Raw genomic sequence first — 26,546 nt, 5'->3', positions numbered from 1 at the left:
TCCACCCCAATCTCCCCTTCTCCTGGCCAGGCTTCACGGTTGACTCCCAGAGGGCCGCCTTCCCGGCCTCCCACCGCCCTACGGAAGGAATCGCCCTGCGCGCTCCAGACCGCAGGGACGCAGAGAGAGCGCACGCGCGCCTCCCAGTGCTGAGCGCGTGCCCGCGAGCTCCCCGCATCCCCGTGCTCATCCGGGCCTCAGCGAGCCTCAGCCAATAGTGGCCGCTCACGGCCCCCGGGGGCGGAGCCAAGCCTTCCCTCACATGGGGCCTGTGGTCATCGCTGGCGCCTGTGGGGACCGCGACCAGACGGCCGAGGAAAGGGCCAGAGGCAGGGATCCCAGCACTGGGGCGAGGATCTACAGTCTGGAGCTGCTGCTGCTCTCCGGAAGTGATCGAAACACGAGAAGATTCCTCAGCCAGAGCCGGTGTAGTAAACACACTTCAGAAACGTGAGGTGCCGGTGGTCACGTGGGGAGTGTGCTCGCCAATGAGGAGCCGGGGGCGGGGCCGAGGCCGCTGACGCGTCGGCGGCGGCGGCGGCGGAATCACCCGGGCAGCCTCGGGACTGGTCACTGGCCGGCAACCGTCCAGCGTCCTCGACCACCGCCTTCGTCCTCGTTCGTTTGTCCCGGGCCGCGAGGCAGAGTTCCTGACAGTGGCCGAATCCTCTCTCATTTCTCTGGGTGACTCACCTGCGCCGGGCCGTTTTCTCCTCGAGGGCAGCCTTGGTGGGGCGAGGCTTCCGTGACGAACCTTCTGGGGCCGCCTTTGCCTTCTCGGGCCGTCGTGGCGGCTCGCGCTCCTGGAACTTGCTCACCCTCGGGGGTTCCGAGGCCGTCGAAGTTATGCGTCTCCTCCAGGCGGTTGAGGCCTGCGCCGGGTCCTAAAGGGCGTCACACCCGGGCTGGGCAGCCTCCATTCATCTTCCAACTGCGCCTCCAGCGCCCTCTCCTTCGCACGTCCCCTCCTCGGATTCATTTTTTCCTGTCCCCCCTCTGCCGCCCTTTCTTACTCCTTGGGCTTGGCGATTCTCCTGGAAGCGAAGGGGTCGGCTATGAGCCGGACCTTGCTTGCTTGAAATTCTCTCTGGAGGAACTCGGCGCTGACCCGCTGGCCGCCGGGATGGGGGTGAACGCCGTGCACTGGTTCCGAAAGGGGCTCCGGCTGCACGACAACCCCGCCCTGAAGGAGTGCATTCAGGGCGCCGACACCATCCGCTGCGTCTACATCCTCGACCCCTGGTTCGCCGGCTCGTCTAACGTGGGGATCAACAGGTGGCGGTGAGTCCATCCCCCGAGTGGCGTTAATGTGTGTTTGGTCACTCAGGACCTTCTCTGCGATCGGCCAAGTCTGAGAAATTTAGCCCTGGGAGCGCCTTGCTTGTAACGTTTAAGAACTGTAGCTGTTTCATGTAAACATCCAGGGGAATTGGCTAGAGAGTGTTGACCAGCTGGGACCCCTTGGCCTTCAGCTGTGAGTGGTAATAGAAGCTCTGCCCTCGAATTTATGGAGAATTCTTAGTGGTGGAGCTAAAGAAACACTCTTTTCATCCTTAATGGCCTGTGGGTTGATTTCGTTGCCCTCTGTGTGGTGTTCGAAAGGATTGTGGCTTTTAATATTTACGTTTGTGTGAATATAGGTAAATAACAACGACAACAAAAAAAACCCGTTGCTGTCGAGTCGAATCCGACTTATAGCGACCCTATTGGACGGGGTAGAACTGCCCCATAGGGTTTCCAAGGAGCGGCTGGTGGATTCGAACTGCTGACCTTTTGGTTAGCAGCCGAGCTGTTAACCACTGCACCACCAGGGCTCCAAGGTAGCTGTTAGTATTGAGAAAATCATTCCTTTAAACTACCAAACCAAAAAAAAAAAAAAAAACCTATTGTTGTCTAGTCCAATCTGACTAATAGTGACCCTATAGGACGGGTAGAGCTGCCCAACAGAGTTTTCAAGAACATCCAGATGGATTTGAACTGCCGACCTTTTGGTTAGCAGCGGTAGCACTTAACCACTACGCCACCAGGGTTTTCAAGTCCAGTTTTCTTCCACCTTGAGGCAACCATAGGAAAAGCAAGGAAGCAGCATTTTCTCGTTTCCTTTGCTCAGCTCCTCCCAACTCCTCCTTGTGGCTGAGGAGACAAAGCACACTTTTTCTTTCTAGGCGAAGTATAATCCTTCTAGGGATCAGAGAACTGGGAGAAATCTTAGAGAAGCTTGATGATCTTTTCCTGGAATACCAGGCTAGGTGATTTGTTAGGCTCCCTGATAGACATGAAATAATTCATGCAAACATTATTGATCACCTGTCATACGCCAGGTACTGCTTTAAATGCTAGCGGTATAACAGTAAGAAAAATAGACTAAAATTTCTGTCCTCTTTGAGTTTATGTCCCTGGAAATAAAATACATAGTATTTTAGGTGATGGTAAGTGTCGTGGAGAAAAACAGAGCAGAGAAAAGGTTTAAGGAATACGGAGTTGGGGATGCAATTTAAAATGTGATCAGGGAAAAGCTCACAGGTTCGCTCAAAGGTGGCATTTGAGCAAACACTTGAACCCAAAAACACCCAAACCCACGGCCATCAAGTCGATTCCAACTCATAGCGACCCTACAGGACAGAGTAGAACTGCCCCGTGAGTTTCCAAGGAGCGCCTGGTGGATTCGAATTGCCGACCTTTTTGGTTAGCAGCCGTAGCACTTAACCACTACGCCACCAGGGTTTCCAAAAAGAGGTGATGAAATATGAATATCCAGGGGGAAGAGCATTCCAGGCAGAGGGAACACTAAAGGAAAAGGCCCTGAGGTGGAAATGTGACCTTTGAGGAACAGCAGAAGAAGCCAATATGATTTCAGAACAGAATAAGTGAGGGGAAAAGTAGTAGGAGAAGAAGCCAGAGATATGATAGGACCAATTGAGTAGAACTTTGTAGACAGTTGTTAAGATTTGGGCTTTTACTCTGGGTGAAATAGGAATAATTGCAGGGTTGTGAGCAGAGAAGTGATGTCATCTGACTTAAGATTGAAAACAATTTCTCTGGCTGTGGTTCTGAGAATAGACTGAACTGAGGGTAAAGGGGTAGAGGTGGACAAAAAGCCGGGAGACCAGTTAGGAGCTGTTGCACTCATCCAGGTGAGCGACGATAATGGCTTGGTCCATGGTGATAATGGTGATGTGGTGAGAAGTTGTTGAGAGGAGTTGGAGACAACTCACATAGACAGCTCTTGATTTCAAGGGGTTTTGCTCTAAGAGAATCAGAGAGAGAAATGGTGTGAGGGGATGTGAAGTCAAGAGGACTTTTTCTAAATGAGAGAAGTTACAATATGTTTGTGTGCTGATGGGAATGAAACAGCAACCATATGTACAACAGTTTTTCATTAGCAGAAATTACATCATTAAACGGTGATCCTGGAAAAAGATGATAAAATTAATATAGTGTATTAATAATAATATCTTACAATAATATAGTAATTCCTTTCTCATAAGGTTGTTATGAGGATAAATTGGTTAACATGTAAAATGATTAAAATAGTGAGTAGTAGCTAGCGCTTGTTTGCTTTTTGCTATTAAGTTAGGAGCCATAGGTAAATAATATCTGCCTAAATGCCTGTTGTTAGTTTCTTCTGGAGAACTTTATAAGTTTATAGACTCTAGACTGTAAGTAGAAACCTGGTGGCATAGTGGTTAAGTGCTACGGCTGCTAACCAAGAGGTCGGCAGTTGGAATCTGCCAGGCGCTCCTTGGAAACTCTATGGGGCAGTTCTACTCTGTCCTATAGGGTCACTATGAGTTGGAATCCACTTGACGGCAACGGGTTTAGACTGTAAGCTTCTGTAGGATAAGGGTTATATCTTGCTTACCTTTGTACACCCAGCAATTAACATTGTCAAATGATGGATGAATTAAAACTGCTAAGCACAAGAATAGCCCCCTATTTCCCTTTTAAAAATGACCTTTTTTAGTAGTATATATTATCCATTCTAAAAGATGGGTGAAGATGTAGGTAATGAATAGAGACAGTTTTCTTCCACTGAAGACTAAGTTCTAAAAGAGCAAGAATGAAGTTTAATTCAGTCTGTTTTTGTAGTACCAAATTCAGTGCTTTTCATGTAGTAGTAGCTCATTTACTGTTTGTTGAATGAAGTGACATCTTGGAGTCAATTTCATATTTAAAGAACTGTATTACTTTCTCTGTTGACTGTAGGATAAAGCCCCAACTCCTTAGCCTCGCATTTAAGATCTTTTGACCTATGTATCTCATCTCCTGCTGAAATGTGATCTCAACACTGGGGGAAGGGGGTGTGCTGTAGTTTTCCTTGAGGGCAGTGGTAGTGCACTGGTAGAATTCTTACCTTCCATACTTCGAGACCCAAGCTCAATTCCTGGCCAGTCCATCTCAAGCACAGCCATCACCTGTCTATCATTTGAGGCTTGCATGTTGCTATGAAGACATCTTGCATGTTTCTGTCTCCTTTCCTTTGTTCATGCCATTCCCTTCAGTCAACTATGTTTCTTGTATTTTTGGATTTAACAGAAAAGCAAAAAAAAAAAAAGCAATTAAGTACATTAACAAACTACCTTTTGCTATTGCCAATGTATCATTTAAAGAGGATGGTTTAACATTAAAATTTTTTTTCAAGGACAATGTCTTTTGACTTGAATAAGCGTAACTTTATGAAAACTCATTTAATCTTTGAGATAGAATGATTTAAAATATTTCATTTCTTGTCTCCTGTTAAAATTCTACCACACAAGCACTTGAACACAAATGTTCGTAGCAGCTTTATTCATAATAGCCAAAAGGTGGAAAGGACCCAAATGCCCATCAATTAATGAATGGATTAACAAAATGTGATACATATATATCCAGTGGAATATTATTTGGCCTTAAAAAGGAATGAAGTACTGATACATGTTACAACATGAGTGAACCTTGAAAACATTACGCTAAGTGAAAAACCAGTCAAAAAACACACATTATATGATTCCATTTATGTGAAATGTCCGGAATGGGCAAATATAGACAGAAAGTAGCTTACTGGTTACTTATGGCTGGGAAGGATGAGAGGACTAGGGGAGGGGTGTGGTAGTTATGGGAAACAGAGTTCCTTTTTTGAGGTGATGAAAATGTTCTAGAATTGATTGTGCTGATGGTTGTATACTCTGTGAGTATACTAAAAACTTTTGATTTGTATGCTAAAAAAAAAAAAAAATTCTCCTTATCCCTTAAAACCTTGGCGCAAATGCCTTTTTCCTTAGTACCTTTCTTGATCACCATGACTGGGATGTTAACAGATTTCTGAACATCTTCATTCATTTTTTGGTATTGGTTTTCACATGGCTCTTAGCATTTACTGGCACCATTTGTATTGTAAATATTGGTATGGTCTTCATGTAGTCATAAAAACCAGTAAAACCAGCCACCATCAAGTTGATTTCAACTTATGGTGACCCTATAGGGCTTCAGTGGTTAATTTTCTGGAAGTACCTCTCCAGGCCTTTCTTCCGAGATGCCTCTGGGTGGATTCAAACCTCCAACCTTTAGGCTAGTAGCCAAGTGTGTTAACTGTACCAACCAGGGACTCCTCATCACAAATATGTACTCCATTGGGTAGGTCTAGTTCAAAGATAATTTTGTAGGTTACTAATAAAAAATGAAAATACTTATCTACTGTAATTCACTATGGTTTGGAGAAGTATAGTAAACATCTTACCTTGTGTGTCAAGATTTTCTCTTATATGAATAAGAATTATTACTCTGTGGTTTCCCCAAGAATATCCTGTGCCATTATTTACAATTAATTATTGTAATTTATTAAATTAATATAGTATAATATATTTAATTAATATAATAATTTAGAAGATATTTATCAAATACCTAATTCATACAAACACTGTATTAGACATTACAGATATTACAAACAGGGCTCTTCCCCCAGGTATCTGCGTAGCTTGTTTTCCTCATTTCCTTTAAGCGCATGTTCTCACACCCTGCTTTATTTCTCTTCAGTGCACTTACCACCACCTGACATATTTTATCATCTCTTTACTACCATTAGACTGGAAGCTCCATGAGGGCAGGGGCTTTTTCTGTTTTATTCAGTGTTGAATCCCCAGCATCAAGAATAGTGCCTGCCATGAATAGGAATGCAAAATAAATTTTTGATTGAATGAATCAAAGTCTTCATTATTTCCCATTTCACAGATTGTACCGTTTCATTTCATTCATTGAACTTTATTTCTTCTGCGTTGTCGTCTGAGAGAGGCTGTTATCTGGTGGTAAAAGATAGCAATGGCAATGGCAGTTACAGCAGTAAAAAAAAAGCCTAAGCCTCTGCCCAAGACGTCTCAGCAAAATTCTTATAGCACTTCAGTGGCTCTGTTGGGGATTAATACCTGTACTAATCATTGTGAGCATCTTATTGTCTGAGCTTAAGTTGTGTGCCTTATTGGTAGAATCAGCTAGAATGAACTGAAGTAGAATGAGTAGGAAGTAAGTAGGTGCCCTAAAACAATAAAAAAAAAAAAATAGATGTCTATTATATGAGAGTTGAGATCAGAAAGTGGGACCAAATCAGTAACGCTTTGGCCCCTGGTTAGGGAAATATAACTTTGGCAGCTAAGTGGATGATAGCAGGTGGAAGATAATACAGGCTTGAACTAGGAAAAAGACCATGAGAAAGAGGAACATGTAAGAGAGCGATTGCTGAGCTGAAGTGGATAGTTGAGGTGATTGGAGAAACAATAAGACATTAAGTTAGAGAACTCAAGAACAGGCCATATTTAGATAAAGAAGTTTAGGTGATTGCTGAATTTGGGGTACTTTTAAGATACCAACATAGATAGATAATGGAGAAAATAGAAGTTTAATTCTAGAGATTGTGGAGATGAGAGTTGTGGATATGCGAAGTAATAGATGAAGCATGATTGAACGAGATTAGATGGAATAAGGCCCAAATCAAAGCTTTGGGCAATAATGTATTTAAGATGTATAGGAACTGGTGAAAAAGACTGAGGAGAATTCATGTTCTTTTTTTCCCTCACACTCCATGTCTACTCCTTCCTTCTTATGGCTTTCACTTCAAAATAACTCCCATATCTGTTCAAATCTAACCCCCCGCCCCCTGCTACTGTACTCTCTAAGCCACCACCACTTCTTGCAGGACTGCTGCAATAGCCTCCTCACTTCTCTACTTCCGTTTTTGCACTTGCCCTCCCAGTCTGTGTTTCATGTGGAATCCAGAGTGTTATTTTTAAAACCTTAATTAGATCAAGTCATTCCCATGCTCATAAGCCTCCAGTGGCTTCAAGGGTCTTTGCGTTTTCTGTTCCTTCCATCTGGAACCTTATTCCCTCAAACCTTGGCATTGCAAGTTCCTTCAATGTCCGCTCCTACCCACCTCTCTCACTTGTCACTCTCTTTCCCTTTATCCTATTTTATTGTCCATGGCATTTGTCACTCCCTGACATCATATATTTATTGATTTACTTTTTTGTTTTGTTCTATCACTGAATTACACCCAGAGAGAGATCTGTGTGTATATTATTATTGGTTCCTCAGACCTATAACAATGGTTCTCAGTAGGTGGTCTAGGGACACTGGGTCCCTGAGACTTTCAGAGCATCCATGAAATCAAAACTTTTCACAATAATACTAAGATGTTATTTGACTTTCTCACTGTCATTATCACACATGTGTACCGTGCAGTTTCCCAGAAATTATATATGTGATAACATTACTGTGTTGGCTAATGGTGTGTGTGCTGGTGTAATCTTATGTTTTAAAATTTTTTCAGCTTTAATTGGCATTGATTTGATGGCAACAGGTTTGGTTTGAGTGTTTAATTTCTTATATGGTAAATATTGATAGATATTACCCATAAAACAGAAACTCTTTGGGGATATATAATAATTTTTAAGAGAGTCAAGGATCGTGAGACCAAAAAGCTTGAGAATTGCTGCCTTAGGACAACACCTGGCATAGGGTAGGTGTTCAGTGTGTACTTCTGGATTGTGTGTATAAATGAATATTGTTATGCTGATTTTGCTGATGGGGTTTCATGTTGGCTTTTATGCATGAATTATATCTGTAGTCCGATACTGTCTTCCATTTTCTTTAAAGTTGACTGAAACCTTCAAGACCTTGTGAAGCAAACTTGAGTACAAAATTTCATTAGATTTTTATATTTTTCGTATTTAAGCTGTCTTACCAACAACTTATTAAATTAGACAGAATATGTATATATATGTATTAATGACTCACCTTTTACCAGATCTTTTTTTTTTTTTTTTTTTTTGGAGGTAAAGAGATTTTTAGTTATTATAATGGGGTAAACCCTTAATCAGTTCTTTCAGCTTGAGAAACACCAAGCGTGTTCTTGCCTTTTGGTTTTCATCTCCAGCTCTTTGCACATGTCATTATAATGCTTTGTCTTCTCGAGAGGCCCTTTGAAGTCTTCTGTTCAGTTCTTTTACTTCATCAATTCTTCCTTTTTCTTTAGCTGCTCGATGCTCAAGAGCAAGTTTCAGAGTCTCCTCTAACATCCACCTTGGTCTTTTCTTTCTTTCCTGTCTTTTCAGTGACCTCTTGCTTTCTTCATGAATGATGTCCTTGATGTCATTCCACAACTCGTCTGGTCTGCGGTCACTAGTGTTCAGTGCATCAAATGTATTCTTGAGATGGTCTCTAAATTCAGGTGGGATATACTCAAGGTCATATTTTGGCTCTTGTGGACTTGCTCTGATTTTCTTCAGTTTCAGCTTGAACTTGCATATGAGCAGTTGATGGTCTGTTCCACAGTCGGCCCCTGGCCTTGTTCTGACCGATGATATTGAGCTTTTCCATCATCTCTTTCCACAGATGTAGTCAATTTGATTTCTGTGTGTTCCATCTGGCGAGGTCCACGTGTATAGCTGCGGCTTATGTTGGTGAAAGATGGTATTTGCAATGAAGAAGTCGTTGGTCTTGCAAAATTCTATCATTCGATCTCCGGCATTGTTTCTATCACCAAGACCATATTTTCCAACTACTGATCCTTCTTCTTTGTTTCCAAATTTCACATTCCAATCTCCAGTAATTATCAATGCATCTTGATTGCATGTTTGATCAATTTCAAACTGTAGCAGCTGATAAAAATCTTCTGTTTCTTCATCTTTGGCCCTAGTGGTTGGTGCATAAATTTAAATAATAGTCGTATCAACTGGTGTTCCTTGTAGGCATATGGATATTATCACTGACAGCGTTGTACTTCAGGATAGATCTTGAAACATTCTTTTTGATAATGAATGCAACACCATTCCTCTTCAAGTTGTCAGTCCCAGCACAGTAGACTATATGATTGTCTGATTCAAAGTGGCCAATACCAGTCCATTTCAGCTCACTAATGCCTAGGATATTGATGTTTATGAGTTCCATTTCATTTCTGACGATTTCCAATTTTCCTAGATTCATGCTTCATAAATTCCAGGTTCCGATTATTAAAGGATGTTTGCAGCTGTTTCTTCTCATTTTGAGTCATGCCACAGGAAGCATCAAAAGAAGATGGAAGGAATACGCAGAGTCATTGTACCGAAAAGAATTTGTCGATATTCAACCATTACAAAAGGTGGCATATGATCAGGAACTGATGGTACTGAAGGAAGAAGTCCAAGCTGCTCTGAGGGCATTGGTGAAAAACAAGGCTCCAGGAATTGATGGAATATCAATTGAGATGTTTCAACAAACAGATGCAGCGCGCTGGAGGTGCTCACTCGTCTATGTCAAGAAATATGGAAGACGGCTTCCTGGCCAACTGACTGGAAGAGATCCATATTTATGCCTATTCCCAAGAAAGGTGATCCAACCAAATGCGGAAATTATAGAACAATATCATTAATATCACACGCAAGCAAAATTTTACTGAAGATCATTCAAAAATGGCTGCAGCAGTATATCGACAGGGAGCTGCCAGAAATTCAGGCTGGTTTCAGAAGAGGACGTGGAACCAGGGATATCATTGCTGTTGTCAGATGGATCCTAGCTGAAAGCAGAGAATACCAGAAGGATGTTTACCTGTGTTTTATTGACTATGCAAAGGCATTCGACTGTGTGGATCATAACAAACTATGGATAACACTGTGAAGAATGGGAATTTCAGAACACTTAATTGTGCTCATGAGGAACCTTTACATAAATCAAGAGGCAGTTGTTCAGACAGAACAAGGGAATGCTGATTGGTTTAAAGTCAGGAAAGGTGTGCGTCAGGGTTGTATTCTTTTAATAGCTATTTAATCTGTATGCTGAACAAATAATATGAGAAGCTGGACTATATGAAGAAGAATGGGTGTCAGGATTGGAAGAAGACTCATTAACAACCTGCGTTACGCAGATGACACAACCTTGCTTGCTGAAAGTGAAGAGGACTTGAAGCACTTACTCATGGAGATCAAAGACCACAGCTTTCAGTATGGATTGCACCTCAACATAAAGAAAACAAAAATCCTCACAACTGGACCAATGAGCAACATCATGATAAACGGAGAAAAGATTGAAGTTGTCAAGGATTTCATTTTCCTTGGATCCACAATCAACAGCCATGGAAGCAGCAGTCAAGAAATCAAAAGATACATTACATTGGGCAGATGTGCTACAAAGGACCTCTTTAAAGTGTTGAAGAGCAAAGATGTCACCCTGAAGACTAAGGTGCGCCTGACCCAAGCCGTGGTATTTTCACTCACATCATATGCATGTGAAGCTGGACAATGAATAAGGAAGACCGAAGAAGATTTGAGGCCTTTGAATTGTGGTGTTGGCGAAGAATATTGAATATACCGTGGACTGCCAAAAGAATGAACAAATCTGTCTTGGAGGAAGTACGACCAGAATGCTTCTTAGAGGCAAGGATGGTGAGACTGCATCTTACATACTTTGGACATGTTGTCAGAAGGGATGAGTCCCTGGAGAAGGACATCATGCTTGGCACAGTACAGGTCAGCGGAAAAGAGGAAGACCCTCAACCAGGCAAATTGACACAGTGGCTGCAACAATGAGTTGAAGCATAACAACAATTGTAAGGATGGCTCAGGACTGGGCAGTGTTTTGTTCTGTTGTGCATAGGGTCACTATGAGTCCAGACAGACTTGACGGCGCCTAACGACAACAACAACAAGAAACCCTTAATAAAGATAGGTGTCAAAATACAAGAGAATGTCAGAACATAGCCTTGAGTTACATAAAGCGAAACTTAACAGAATTAAAGACAAAACAGATAGATTTATAATCAGAGTGGTGAACTTCACTAAGCAAGGAAAATGGTGGGCAAACCCCACCTTCATTGTTAACTGAGTGATGAGAATCAGCCTGAATTCAGTTCTCACCTGGAAATGGATTCATTCCTCACCTTCCCACTTCTCCATCCTCGTTGGGAAGTGGTATTCTCTCATCCCCAGATACCAGAGGCCAGATCAGCAGCCGAAAGGTTGGTAGTTCGAACTTAACCACTTGGAGGCATCTAGGAAGACAGTTCTGGCAGCCTGCTTCTGAAAACTCGCAGCCTTGAGAACCCTAGGGAGCAGTTCTACTCTACACACTTGGGGTTGCCATGACTTGGAATTGGCACAACAACAGCAGTCCCTTATAAGATATATGATTTGCAAATATTTTCTCCCGTTCTCTTTTCACTTCCTTGATAGCAACCTCTGAGGCACAAAAGTTTTTAATTTCTGTTTTTAAATTTGTTGTGCTTTAGCTGAAAGTTTACAGCTCAGGTGAATCTCTCATTCAAAAATTTATACACATATTCTTTTGTGACACTGGTTGCAATCCCCACAATGTGACAGCATGCTCCCGCTTTCCACCCCAGGTTGCCTGTGTCCGTTTATCCAGTTCTTGTCCCTTCCTGCCTTCTCATCTTGCTTTTGAACAGGAGTTGCCCATTTGGTCTCATATGTTTGTTGAACTAAGAAGCATGTTCCTCACATGTGTTATTTTTGTTTTACAGGCCTGTCTAATCTTTGTCTGAAAAGTGGGCTTTGGCAGTGGTTTCAGTTTTGAATTATCACACTGTCCAGAGGCCATATTCTTAGGGGTTCCTCCTGTGTCTGTCAGACCAGTAAGTGTGGTCTTTTTTCGTGAATTTGAATTCTATTCTACATTTTTCTCCTGTTCTGTCCGGGACTCTTTGTTGTGATCCCTATCAGAGTAGTGATTAGTGGTAGCTGGGCACCATCTAGTTCTTCTGGCATCAGGCTGATGGAGTCTCTGATTCATGTGGTCTTTTAGTCCTTTGGGCAAATATTTACCTGGTATCCTTGGTTTTCTTCTTTCTCCTTTGTTCTGGACAGGATGGGACCAATAGATGTATCTTAGATGGCTACTTGCAAACTTTTACAACCCCAGATGCTATTCACCAAAATGGGATATAGAATGTTTTCTTTGTAAACTATGTTATGCCAGTTGACCTAGATGTCCCCTGAGTCTATGGTCCCTAGCCCCAGCTACTCAAACTCAGAGTGTTTGGTTGTGTCTAGAAAACTTCTGTGTTTTTTCTTTTGTACAGTTGTGCTGATTTCCCCTATGTTGTGTATTGTCTTTCCTTTCACCAAAGTTGACACTTGTCTACTATCTAGTTAGTGATTTCCCCTCCCCCCTCAACCCTCTTAACCATCAAAGAATGTTTTTTATTGTATGTAAACCTTTTCTTAAGTTCTTAAAATAGTGGTCTCATACAATATTTGTCATTTTGGGACTGACTGACTTCACTCAGCATACCGCCCTCCAGATTCATCCATGTTGTGAGATGTTTCAGGGATTCATCATTGCTCTTTATCAATGCACAGTGTTCCATTGTGTAAATGTACCATACTTGTTTATCCATTCATCTGTTGATAGGTACTTAGGTTGTTTCCATTTTTTTGCTATTGTGAATAATGCTGCAGTGAACATGGATGTGCATATGTCTATTCGTGTGATGGCTCTTATTTGCCTAGGGTATATTCCAAGAAATGGGATTGCTGGGTCATATGGTATTTCTTATTTCTAGCTTTTTAAGCAAGTGCCGTATCACTTTCCAAAGTGGTTGTATCATTTTACATTCCTACCAGCAGTGCATAAGAGTTCCAATCTCCCTGCAACCTCTCCAACATTTGTTATTTTGTGTTTTTTGGATTAGCGCCAGTATTGTCAGGGTGAGATGGTATCTCATTATAGTTTTTATTTGCTCTTCTCTGTTGGCTAATGATCGTGAATATTTCCTCATGTGTTTGTTGGCCACCTGAATGCCTTCTTTAGTGAAGTGTCTGTTCATATCCTTTGCCCATTTTTTAATTGGATTATTTGTCTTTTTGTTATTGAGGTGTTGAAGTATTTTGTAGATTTTAGAGGTAAGACGCTTGTTGGATATGTCATAACCGAAAATTTTTTCCGTCTGTATGTTCTGTTTTTACTCTTTTGATGAAGTCTTTTGATGAGCATAAATATTTAAGTTTTAAGGGCTCCCAGTTATCTAGTTTCTCTTTTGGTGTTTGCACATTGTGAGTTATGGTTTGTATGCTATTTATGCCATGTGTTAGGGCCCCTAGCATTGTCCCTGTTTTTCGTTTCATTATCTTTATTGTTTTAGATTTTATATTTAAATCTCTGATCCATTTTGAGTTAGTTTTTGTATATGGTGTGAGGTATGGATCTTGTTCCTTTTTTTTAACAGACGAACATCCAATTTTGCCGGAACCATTTGTTAAAGAGCATATCTTTTCCCCATTTAATGGACTTTGATCCTTGGTTAAATGTCAACTGCTCATAGACGGATGGATTTACATCTGGATTCTCAATTCTGTTCCATTGGTCTGTGTGTCTGTTGTTGTACCACTACAGGGCTGTTTTGACTACTGTGGCAGTATAGTAGATTCTAAAGTCAGGTAGTGTGAGACCTCCCACTTTGTTCTTCTTCATTAATGCTTTACTTCTCTAGGGCCTCTTCCTTATCCACATAAAGTTGGTGATTTGTTTCTCTGTATCATTAAAGAATGCTGTTTGGAATTTGGATTGGGATTGCCTTGTATCTGTAGATCACTTTGGGTAGAATTGATATTTTCACAATACTGAGTCTACCTATCCATGAGCATGGTATGTTTTTCCACTTACGTAGGTCTCTCTTGGTTTCTTGTGGAAGTGTTTTGTAGTTTTCTTTGTATCCATCTTTTATGTCCCTGGTTAGATTTATTCCTAAGTACTCTATCTTCTTGGGGGCTATTGTAAATGGTGTTGATTTGGTGATTTCCTTTTCAAAGTTCTCTTGTTGATGTAGAGGAATCCGTCTGATTTTTGTATGTTTATCTTGTATCCTGATACTTTGCTGAAATCTTCTATCAGCTCCAATAATTTTCTTGTAGATTCTTTGGGATTTTCTGTGTATAAGATCATATTATCTGCAAATAGAAATTGTTTTAAACTCTCTCTTACCAAATTTGGATGCCCTTTATTTTTCTTGCCTTACTGTTCTAGCTAGGTCTTCCAGTACAATATGGAATAAGAGTGGTGATAAAGGGCATCCTTGTTTGGTTCCCATTCTCATGGAGAATGCTTTCAGAAAGTCTCTCTGTGGAATGATGTTGGCTGTTGCTTTTGTATAACTGCCCTTTATTTTGTTGAGAAATTTCCGTTCTTTTCTTATTTTGCTGAGAGTTTTTATCATGAATGGGTGTTGGACTTTGTCGGATGCCTTTTCTGTGTCGATTAATATGATCATGTGATTTTTTTGTTTTGTTTTGTAGTGGTAATCAAGGTAATCTTGATTCCTTTTCTAATACTGAACCATCCCTGCATACCTGGTATGAATCCCACTTAGCCATGATGTTTTTTGTTTTGTTTTGTTTTGTTTTTTTTGATATGCTGTTAAATTCTGTTGACTAGAATTTTGTTGAGGATTTTTGTGTCTGTTTTCGTGAGGGATATTGGTCTGTTGTTGTCTTTTTTTGTGGTGTCCTTACCTGGCTTGGTATCAGAGTTACGTTGGCTTCATAGAACGAGTTCAGGAGTATCCCTTCCTTTTCTATGGTCTGAAATAGCTTGAGTAGTGTTGGCATTATCTCTTCACTGAAAGTCTGGTAGAATCTAGTGAAGCCATCCAGGCCAGGGCTTTTTTTTGTTGTTGTTGGAAGTTTTTTTTTATTGCCTCTTAAATCTTTTCTTTGTTATGGGTTGTTTAGTTTCTCTACATCAGTTTGTGTTAGGTTAGGTAGGTAGTGTTTTTCTAGAACTATGTGTCCATTGCGTCTAGGTTTTCAGATTTGTTGGAGTATAATTTTTATAGTATTCTGTTGTGATCCTTTTTATTTCAGTTGGGTCTGTTGTGATATCTCCCGTCTCAGTTCTTATTCGGGTTATCTGCTTCCTCATCTGCTTTTCTTTTGTCAGTTTGGCCAGTGGTTTGCCGATTTTGTTGATCTTTTCAAAGATCCAACTTTTGGTCTTGTTGATTATTTTAATTGTTTTTTTGGTTCTCTATTTCACTTATTTCTGCTCTAATCTTTATTATTTTCTTTCTTCTGGTGCCTGAGGGCTTCTTTTGCTGCTCTCTTGCTATTTGTTTGAGCTGTAGTGTTAATGTTTTGATTTTGGTCCATCTTTTTTGGTGTGTGCATGTATTGCTATCGATCAGTCTCTCAGAACTGCTTTTGCTGTGTCCCAAAGGTTTTGGTAAGATGTGTGCATTTTTTCTCTTTTTCGGAAGTCAGTATTGTATATTTCACAAATGAGAGTAAGTTGGGAAATATTAGTCCAATTTAATCACCAGAGGAATGAATTATAAAGATGTGATAGTAAACAAAACAGAAAAATGACAGCATTTAACATTTTTTAAATGGCACCCATTAACAACTGAAATAGTCAAAATTTGAAACACTTTTACATATTCAGTATTCATGAAAGTTCATGGACAACAGTGAATTAAAAGACACCTTAAAAATTCTAGTTTTCACTACTGCTTGGAAAAAACTTCATGGTAGCAGTTTCTGAAGCCCATCCTACTTAATAAGGAATAATTAATGTTGGCACCAGAGGATCCTATTTGCTAATGGTGGGTAAAGGGCAACAGATGACTCCTTAGGAAGAAGGTAGTCAGTCTACAAGGCATAATTTGACCAGGGCTGTCTGCACTCTTGCTCTCCACCCTTCTGTGATTAAAAGGCATGTACACTCATATAGGAATGGGCTTTGGATCACAAGCTCTGGCCTATCAGGAGGCCTTGTGGAAACTCTGCAGTCTTGATGAGACATCTCATGGTCTGGAGTATAGAAGTCAATTTCCACTTCGTATGAAAAGGACAGTGTCAGAAAGTAGCACTACCCAGTAAGTAGCTACTGATGCCATCATTCCACCTGCCCCTATAGTTTTCATGAGAAAGTCTTAGACATGTAGATATGGGGAGAATAGGCCTGAGGGGACACACTGAAAAAGGAGTAGTGTTTGTGACTGTTCGTAACATGCTCACAAGTTTGGCACTTGTACACCATAAAGATTGTACTGACCATTTGGCATATCTACCTATCAAGTGTTTCAGGTTCCCATCCCTGCCTGTCTGCCCCCCAGTGAGACTTCTGACTAGAAGTTAGAAGACATGAGACTTCAATGTTGGCGCACGGATGAAAGTATGATGCAGAAGAACCAATAGGTCATCACTTTTAGTAAACGATAAAAACTACCTACCCACAGTGATTTTTCCAGACCAACATCCCAAGAAGATAGTACTTCAAGAACCAAGTCATTATTGCTTCTGCTGGCCTGGTACATATGTGCGGGTACTTGCTCTGAGTGGTTGGTTGTATAGGTGGGAGGCTGATGCCAATATGTAGGGCCCAGGTGGGTGCTAGATACTTATCACCCTGGTCTGTCTACACCACACTCCCTGCTTCTGCTACCTGCCAGAGCCCTTGAGATAGGACCCAAGGAAGAATCCTTGAGCTTGCGTTAAAACCACCTTGCTGCTAGTGGAGGTCTGACAGGATCTGTTAGTTGTTACTAAGAAAAAAGTGCTTTTGCAAAAGGGGCAGGTTAGAAGAAGAAGGTTAATATGAACATTGTTTAGGAAACACAAAACTGTCTGCTTATGAATACCCCAAAAGCTGAGGCCATCCAGGGCACAATTTGGTCTACAGAATACTGAGCGGAGAAGGCAGCTAGTGTGAGGAGGCACTGTCACTGCCTAACTCCTGGGAGCACTTAACCATCATTTTTGGCTTGGGGAGCATCAAAGAGCCAGGCTGCGTTCCTGCACAGCAGTGAGAACAGTAGATCTGGGGAGTGATGAGGAAGGCATTGGCCACATTGCAGCGGGAAGGGATATGGAATGACACTTGGAACAGGCTTAGTCCCTGGTTTCGGCCGTAGGACCAATACATGAAAGGGAAAGAAGGATCTGACAGGAAAGGAAGGTGGCCAGGGTGAGGACTATGTCCAGCTTGGACAGAGGGTGTGCTGCTACTTTAGCTGAATCAGAACTCTGCCCAGTGACACAAAATGAGTACTCAGTTCTGCCGTGAAGATTGAGCCAACAAAGAAGTCCCCCAGGTCTCTCCTAAGCCTCTGCACAACAGGTACAAGGGCAAACAGAATGACTGCATGGTGTGTGATCATGAGGTGGTTTTGACTTATGAAGTTTTGAAAAGTGGTAAGGGAGTATCTGTGGTTCTCATCCTTGGTTTTGTACCATTCACAGAGGTCCATGGCGTAGTAGTCATAGATCATGTATGGATTCAAAAACCAGACATATTCTCAAGCAAGCCAGTGCCTGTCAGTGATCACATCTTTGCAGGAGCGGATAGTGATGATCCCTGACCCGGTGGCCCGCACAGCTTGCGCTGAAGAAACCAGTGTTGTTCTTTTGGGCCACAAGCAGTGTAGCCACCAGGTGAAGAGCGTGAAGAGCCGTGGGAAGAAGAGTGACCCCCAGGCCAGCATCAGCAGCGTGGGTGCTCAGGGATCCAGCCACCTCGCTCGGCGCCACTCAATGTGGTTCAGGTGGGCTCTGCTCGGATTGGGGACCGGCATGGCCTGCCCGTCCCTGTTTCTACCCTCCAACCTCCACCTCTACCCCAGCCCGCTGCGACTCTGGAGCCACCAGGCGCTGGCCCAGAGCCTCAGTGTGGCTCCTGAAATGTATTTTCATTCTCATTGGATTCTATGAATTTTTTTATTCCATCCTTGATTTCTACTACCCAGTAGTTTTTAAGCAAGGTGGTGTTCAGTTTCCACGTATTTGATTTTTTTTCCTTGCTGTTCTGTTGTTGATTTCTACTTTTATGGCATTATGATCAGAGAAGATGCTTTGTATTATTTTGATGTTTTGAATTTTGTTAAGACTTGCTTTGTGGCCTAATATGCGGTCTATTCTGGAGAAGGTTCCATGTATATTGCTGCTGTTGAGTGTTCTGTATATGTCTGAGGTCGAGTTGGTTGATTCTGGCATTTAGATCTTCTGTATTTTTATTGAGTTTCTTTCTAGATGTTCAGTCCTTAACCGAAAGTGGTATGTTAATGTCTCCTACTATAATTGTGGAGCTGTCTATTTCTCTTTTCAATGCTATTAGAGTTTGTTTTATGTATTTTGGAGCCCTGTTATTCGGTGTGTATGTATTATCACTCTGTCCTCCTGGTGTATTGACCCTTTAATCATTATATAGTGTCCTTCCTTATCCTTTAAGGTGGATTTTGCATTGAAGTCTATTTTATCAGAGGTTAATATTGCCACTCCTGCTCTTTTTTGGTTATTGTTTGCTTGATATATTTTTTCTTGTCCTTGAGTTTTAGTTCGTTTATGTCTTTGTATCTAAGGTGTGTCTCTTGTAGACAGCATATAGATGGATTGTGTTTTTTTTATCCATTCTACCACTCTGTCTTTTTACTGGTGCATTTAGGCCATTTGTATCCAGTGTAATTATTTATGAGTTTACTGCTGTAGTTTTTTGTGTGTGTGGTGTTGTTGGTTTCTTTGTTCCACTTAAGTTTCTGCACTGAGTTATTTTTGTTTATGTATTTTCATCTGTTTAATTATTGTTGATTTTATATTTACTGAGTCTTTATGCTGTAGGGTCGCTGTGAGTTGGAATCGACTCGACGACACTGGGTTATGTTTTTCTTTTTTATTTTGATGAGTAGGTTTATTAACTTCCTTTGTGGTTACCTTGAAATTTACCTTTATTTTTCTAAGTTTAAACTAGTCTTTTACTTCTTGATATTGCCTTGACTTCCTCTCCATATGGAAGTTCTATGACTACACTGTTAATTCTCTCTTTTTTGTTTTGACATTGTTGTTACTTACATATTGGTGTCTCTGGTTCCCTGTTTTTAGTATTTTAGCTTTGATTTGTTTTGTAAATCCCCTGTCTGGGTTGGTATCTGGTTGATCTGTCCTGTGTCCTGGTCTTGAGTTGTTATCTAGTGTTGGTTCTCTAGCCAATGGATTCCCTTTAATATTTCTTGTAATTTGGTCTGGTTTTTATGTAATTCTTTAATTTCTGCTTATCTGGAAGTGAGCTAATTTTGCCATCATATTTGAGAGACAATTTTGCTGGATGTATAATTCTTGGCTGGCAGTTTTTTCCCTTCAAGGCTTTATATATGTCATCCCATTGCCTTCTCACTTGCATGGTTTCTGCTGAGTAATCAGAGTTTAGTCTTACTGGTGCTTCTTTGTAGGTGACTTTCCTTTATCCCTCACTACTCTTAGGATTCTTTGTTTTTCAGTTTTGGAAAATTTGATTGTGATATGCCTTGGTGACTTTCTTTTGGGGTCTAGCCTGTATGGAGTTTGTTGACCCTCTTGGATAGATATCTTCTTTCACGATACTAGGGAATATTTCTGCCAGCAAATCTTCAACAATTCTCTCTGTGTTTTCTATTGCCCCGCCCCTGTTCTGGTACTTTTATCAGTCAAAGGTTTTTCCTTGATAGTATCCCACATAATTCTTAAACTTTCTTCATTTTTCTTCATTCTTTTTTCTGATTTTTCCTCAAACAAATTAGTGTCAAGGAACTTATTTTCAGTCTCACTAATTCTGACTTCCATTGTCTCAATTCTGCTCCTATAACCTTCAATTGAGTTGTCTAATTCTGAAATTTTATTTTTAATGTTTTGGCTTTCTAGTTGTTTTTGTATAGTTTCTAGCAGCTTGTGTATTCTATCATTTTGTTTTTGTATTGTGTTCTTGAATTCTTTTATTGCTTTGTCTGCGTGTTCCTTGATTTGGCCTGTGTTTTGCCTGATCTCCTTCTTGATTTCTTGGAGAGCTCTGTATTTTAGTCTTTTGAAATTTTTTGTCAGGTAGTTCCATTGCCTTATCTTTCTCCAGGAGATTTTCTCATTCTTTATTTTGATCGCTTTTAGGAGCCATCTTGTCCTGCTTCTTTACGTGATTTGATATTGACTGTTGTCTTCAAGGCATCAATAAGTTATTTGTTTATTGTGTTTTTGTTTAATGCATCCTGAATTTTTGGTTTGTTTTGTTTTGATATGTCCAGGTAGGCTGGGCCTGTGTGCTACTCTGGTTGTTAATCTCACCTCATTGAAGCTCTCACCTCCTGTCTCCAAGTGGTTGCAGCAGCTACTGGATGTGTGAGCCCAGAAGTCTGTTCATTATTCTTGCAGGGGTGCTAAAGATGTAGGCGGTGTTATTTGGTGAGGTGACGGATCTGTCCTACTGATCACCTGGCCAAGGGTGCGGGGGTGTTCTTCCTTGGTCATTGAGTTGGGTGTTGTGTGTGTGTGCTCTGCTGCTTACTGGTTGGTCAGGCATAGGTGCGTGGGTTCTCAGTCACTGAATGTGTTATGCGGAGACTCTCACCTGCAGTACTGGCTGGGCAGGGCTGCATGGGGCTGTTTGGAGGAGGCACAGTTCTCTGGTTATAGTTGGGGGCAATATGAGGGGCAAGGCAGGAGGCTGTCAGCTGCCCCTGGGTACCTGGATGGAGGGCATGCCCCTGTCTGCTAGAGCACGTTGTTGGGGATGGGGGTGGTAGTGCAGCCAGCTTGGGTGCCTGGTACTGTTGGGGGTCGCCACTAATTCTCAGGCCCCTGTCGTGGATGGTACCGTCGGCCCTGAGGCCCCTTCTTAGGGGGTTGGACAATATCAAATGCCACAAATTGCAGCTCCAGCTTGGCTGCTGCGGGTGAAAACGGGTTTCAGGTGGGTATCTTGCCCATTTTAGCCTAATGAGGGTGTGCCATCATGGGTCAGCCAGCAAGGCACTGGCGTGGGTGATTGGTGGGGGTGAAGGGTGCTGCAAGTCCATAAACCCCCTATTCCAGTAGCTGGGTGAAAGAATGGGTGCCTCTGGACTGGGCCATGAGTTCCTGGCTTAAGGGGTGTGGTGGTGTTGAATGCCACAGGACTGGTGTTGGAGAGGGAAGGGGGATAGGTGAGGAGAAGGGAGCACTCCTATGCCCAAGCTCTGGTGGGGGAAGGGTTATGGTGTGCTCGCGTGGTGGGTTGGGAGCTTGTACTTAACTTTTGCACATCTGGTGTCACTCCTGTTTGGTTCTGGAGGTGCGTTCAGATTCACCGCTGCTTGGTTGCACCAGATGGGGTGGGTTTCAGCTTGGGATGTTGCTGCGTGCCTCAGCCTGTGTGCACTATGCTAACCTAATTCAGCTAGCAGGACACTGCTGATCCTGTAATCCATCATTCCCCATTTCTGCTGTTGTGGAATTGTCTCTCCCTCTACCTGTCGTTCAGTCTGATTCTTCACCTTTGTCTTTAGTGCTTAGAGTTCCTAGATCATCATGTATATCCAATTCACTTGTTTTTTTGGGGTTTTTGTTGTAAGTGGGACGACAGGAAGCATCTTACCATTCTGCCATCTTGGCCCTACCTCCTCACCAGATCTTTTTGAAATAGCCAATTTAGTTTTCATAAAAACTCTTTGTTTTTTAATAAGTTTGTGTTGTTGTTAGGTGCCATTGAGCCCATTTCTACTCATAATGCTCCATGAAATGGAGTAGAACTGTTGCTTAGGGTTTTCTAGGCTGTAATCTTTACAGGAGCACATCTCCGGGTCTTCCTCCCACAGAGCCAACAGCGGGGATGAGGGTTTTAACCACCAACCTTTCACTTAGCAGCCTTAACTTAACCTTAATTTAACCACTGCACCATCAGGGCTCCTTCAGTATGAAGTTCAGCTGGCATAAACAGGTTTGAGAAACACAGATGATTCTTGATATATACCTAGAATTTAACTGATTGAAACAGGAATGTTCAGATATATTAGAAAGACTCGCCTACTTTTCTCCAGTTGAAATTAGCCATGTAGTTTTACAAAAGGTATGGAGGACTTTTGGTTATTTAAGCATATTGATAAAGTAGAGGTCATTAGATGTTTCGCTGTGTTCACTAAGGTCTCTTCTAGCTCTGAAACTGTGGTTTCTGTAATGATAATAGCAAAAATAATTATTAGTAATATAAAACATTACAGGCTTTTAAAATTTTATGTTTTAAAGTTCATTCTCACATTTTTATTTGGCTTAAATTACATATTTATTAAAATTGGATATTAGGGTTTTGTAGAGATGAAAGAAAGAAATATGCTATTTTTAAAAGGGGATTTTATTTAATCGAGTTACTTTTGCCAGTCTTATCTTATCCCAGATCTAGCCCTCAGTAGCAGCAGCAACAACAAACTAAAGATCTTAATAACATTTGTGGTTTTGTTTATTTTGCTATTTTAAGTGATAACAGGGAAGTGGAAGTTAAAAGGCTATAATAGACTGACAATATTAAATTACTGTGCTGTAATTTTTTTTTTTTTTTTTTTAAGCATACATGTGCTAGAGAATGTGGTAGCCAGTCCTTTTATTAGCTGAGTGGTCAGATTCAAATTTTGGAGTTAAAATATCTTTTTTTTTAAATTGGTTTTATTATTTTTTAACAAGGGTCATGATTTCGGGTGATTTAGTAGTAGCAGAAAGGAAAGGTTGAATGAACGGGAGGTACTGAAAAGGAAGAGTCTTCTGGGTCTAGTGATAAATACGGGAGGTCTTGGAAAAGGAAGAGACAAAGATAACTCCAAGTTTTGAGATCCCAGGAAGGAAGACATAACAAAGCCAGAGAAACTAGTTTGTATGTTAGGATGATAAGATTGGTTTTAGGTGTATCGAGGGTAACAGGAAGATACCCAGGTAAAATTGGTTGGCAGGGACTAAAGCTAGTAAGAGAAGTTGGGTAATACATGTATATATATAATTAGAAATAGTCTTTTGAAAAGTGATCATTAAAATTAGGGAAATGGATGAGATTACTGAAAGTGGGGCATATGAGATGACAGAAGGGAATAAACAGTCTATGATTTTTGAAAAAATATGTTAAACTTTTTTGTGTTTAAATTTTATGGTATCTGCCATTGATGACTGCTTGGTAAAGTTAGAGGGTCAGCAAAAAAGAGGAAGACCCTCAACAAGATGGATTGACACGGTAGCTGCAACATGGGCTCAGACATAGCAATGATTTTGAGGATGGTGCAGGACTGGGCAGTGTTTCATTCTGTTGTATATACGGTCACTATGAGTCAAACTGACTCAACAGCACCTAACAACAACATCATTGATGGTAAACTTAGAAAGGCCTTTTCCACCCAAAGATGTTATATTGCTTGTATATATTTTTTTCTACTACATTTCTATTTTCATTTATGTATTAAAATCTTCATTCTGTTTAGAAATTATATTGACATATGGTGTGAACCTTTTTTCCTTAAAAAGTGGTGGTCAGTTATTCTAATACTATTTATTAAATCATTTCCCCAACTGAAATGTTATCTTAATCATAGACTAAATTTTTATATTTTGATGCCTGTTTCTAAGCTATTTTATTTACAAAATGTGAGTTTTTTCCTGATGAAAAACATAATCATTGTAAATAATTCAAACAATATAAAGAATGTCTCTGCAATGCAGAAACACACCACTGTTAATAGTCTAAAAATATGAACATACAAATGCATATATGTGTAAATATGTATGCATATTTTTATATAAACTTTGGTGTCTCTGTTCGCAAGTATGATTACTTTGTAGTTTTCCTATGAGAACTAATTTGTTAAGTATAAAAATGGGAAGCAAAGAAGAAGGATCCATAGTTGGAAAATATGGCCTTAGTCATAGAAACAATGCCCGAGATTGCATGATAGAATTTTGCAAAACCAATGACTTCTGCATTGCAAAATACCTTTTTCAGGAACATAAATGGCAAATATACAGGTGGCCACACTCTCAGGGTTTCTCTGGTCTCTGTCAGCTAGTAAGTCTGGTCTTTTTTTGTGTGAGCCAGAATTTTGTTCTACATTTTTCTCCAGCTCTGTCCAGGACCCTCTGTTGTGATCTCTGTCAGAATGCTTGGTGGTAGTAGCCGGCCACCATCTAGTTCTTCTGGGCTCAGGCTGGTAGAGGCTGTGGTTCATATGGTCCATTTGTTCTTTGGACTAATATTTTCCTTGTATCTTTGGTTTTCTTCATTGTCCTTTGCTCTGGACAGGATGGGACCAGTAGATGTATCTTAGATGGCCGCTTGCAAGCTTTTAAGACCCCAGACACCACTCACCAAAGTAGGATGTGGAACATTTTCTTTATAAGCTATGGTATGCCAGTTGGCCTAAATGTCCCCTGAGACCATAGTCTCCAGCTCTTAGCCTTGGTAACTCGGTCCCTCAAGGTGTTTTGGCTGTATCTAGGAAGCTTCTATGATTTTGCCATGTCAAGTTGTGCCGACTTCCCCTTTATTGTGTGTTGTCTTTCCCTTGGCCAAAGTTAATACTTGTCTACTATCTAGTTAGTGATTTCCCCTCCCCAGCACTCCCCTACCTAGTATCAAAGATTGGTTTTTTTTTGTGCGTATAAACCTTTCCTTGAGTTTTTATAACAGTAGTCTTTTTTTTAAGTCTTGTACAATGTTTGTCCTTTTGTGATTGACTTATTTCACTCAGCATAATGCCCTCCAGATTCATCAGTGTTGTGAGATGTTTTGCCGATTCATCCTTGTTCTTCATCATTGTGTAGTATTCCATTGTAGGAAGGTGCCATAATGTTTATCCATTCATCAGTTGATATGCACTTGGGTTATTTCCCTCTTTTTTGCTATTGTGAATAATGCTGCAGTGAACATGAGTGTGCATATGTCTGTTCTTGTGACAGCTCTTATTTTTCTCTAGGATGTATTCCTACGAATAGTATAAGTTCTTAACAGGAGTACACATCAGGATCAGCGAGGGAACTTGTTTTAAATTGAGATAAAATTTATATATATCGAGTGAAATTAACAGATTCTAAGTGTACAAACTGATCAGTTTTGATAAATCTGTATCACCACCCCAGTCATGATAGAACATTTCCATTACCCCAGAAAGTGCCTCATAGCGCTTTTCTGGTCAGTATAGCCAGGGAACTTAAAAAAAAAGAAAAAGTATATCCTTAGTTTCCACTGCAGGTCTACGAAATAGGAATTCTCTGGCCTGGAGCTTAGGAGGCTTATTTTGCAAACCCGTATTTCCCCTACCCCAGTATGGTTCTGATGAACCCTAGTTAAGGACTGGTTATGGGCACCATTAGCCTGGTGGCCTCGATTTTGCTCTGAACTATGTACCCTCTAGCCTGTTGTGTTTTCTTTTCCATCTCCATGGCAGCATTAAAAAACTTTCCTAAACTTTACTCTTGAATAGTGAGAGAGGAAAGCACAGAGAAGAACACATCAATGAGAAGTACATAGTTCTCCCCTGCGTTCGAGCCCTTTTATTTGTCAGTAATTGACACCTCAGTTGAGAACGCTTAAAATAAAAATAATTCTTTGGTTAGTGGCACATTCTCTCAGCTCCCAAGCTAGAATCTTAGCACCATTCTTGAAGGTGCCCTTCCCCTGGCCCCCCTCCTGGCTTCATCTACTTAGTCATAAATTCCTATTGGTTTTCCCTCTAAAGCAGCCTTAAATTTGTCTACTTTTTTGCATTGCATTTCTTTCTTAGACTAATAGATTCCTAACTGAACTCTTAATTCTCCATAATCCAAGATCTTCCTCAGTGCTGCCAGAATTTTGTTTTCTAAAATTGGGTTCTCAAATTTATTTACATTAGAAAGAAAGAAAATGCCAGGATACATTGGTATTTTAACTTGAAAGTAACTAAATAAAATTTTGTGTAAAATTAAATAATGTATTATAATATACTATATTCTGGTATAACCAATGTCAAAGCAACAAATGATAGATTTTAAACTGAAAAAAACAATAAGCATAGCAATATTTTTGTGAGTTAGGGAAATACTGCCACACTATTTCCAAAAAGAGTGTAGACTTAGCAGTAATGCTATTGAGATGTACTATTGACAGTATTCTTTTATCATATGATGCTGTCAGATATCACGTATCAATGGCGTAAGGTGTGAAAGTGTCACTACTGTTGAGTACTAGCTTGAATATGAAACCACCAGTGTGCGGTGTAAAAGCTGCGTGGTACCACAATGAGAGAGAAGTGCCAGAAAACTTGCTTTTTTTATTACTGAAAACACAGAAAGAGGTTTTTAGTTTAATGACTT

General features: G+C 40.7%; 1 protein-coding gene and 1 pseudogene across 2 annotated transcripts in view; one reads left to right on the top strand and one right to left on the bottom strand.

Annotated features, from left to right (window-relative positions):
• The first annotated feature begins 251 nt into the window (after positions 1-251).
• CRY1 (cryptochrome circadian regulator 1) overlaps positions 252-26,546 on the top strand; it is a 108,718-nt gene continuing 82,423 nt past the window's right edge. For both annotated transcript variants that reach the window (XM_049884262.1, XM_049884261.1), the window contains exon 1: positions 252-1,281. In XM_049884262.1, the coding sequence (XP_049740219.1) occupies positions 1,124-1,281 (158 nt within the window). In that variant the 5' untranslated portion in view covers positions 252-1,123. The remainder of the gene's footprint in view (positions 1,282-26,546) is intronic.
• LOC126074805 (TLC domain-containing protein 3A-like) lies at positions 16,988-21,833 on the bottom strand (annotated as a pseudogene).

This window comes from Elephas maximus, chromosome 4 (genome assembly GCF_024166365.1).
Source record: "Elephas maximus indicus isolate mEleMax1 chromosome 4, mEleMax1 primary haplotype, whole genome shotgun sequence".
In the NCBI taxonomy this organism is placed as follows: domain Eukaryota; kingdom Metazoa; phylum Chordata; class Mammalia; order Proboscidea; family Elephantidae; genus Elephas; species Elephas maximus.
Note: the sequence above shows the minus strand (reverse complement) of the source record. Positions and strands in the feature narration are given on the sequence as shown.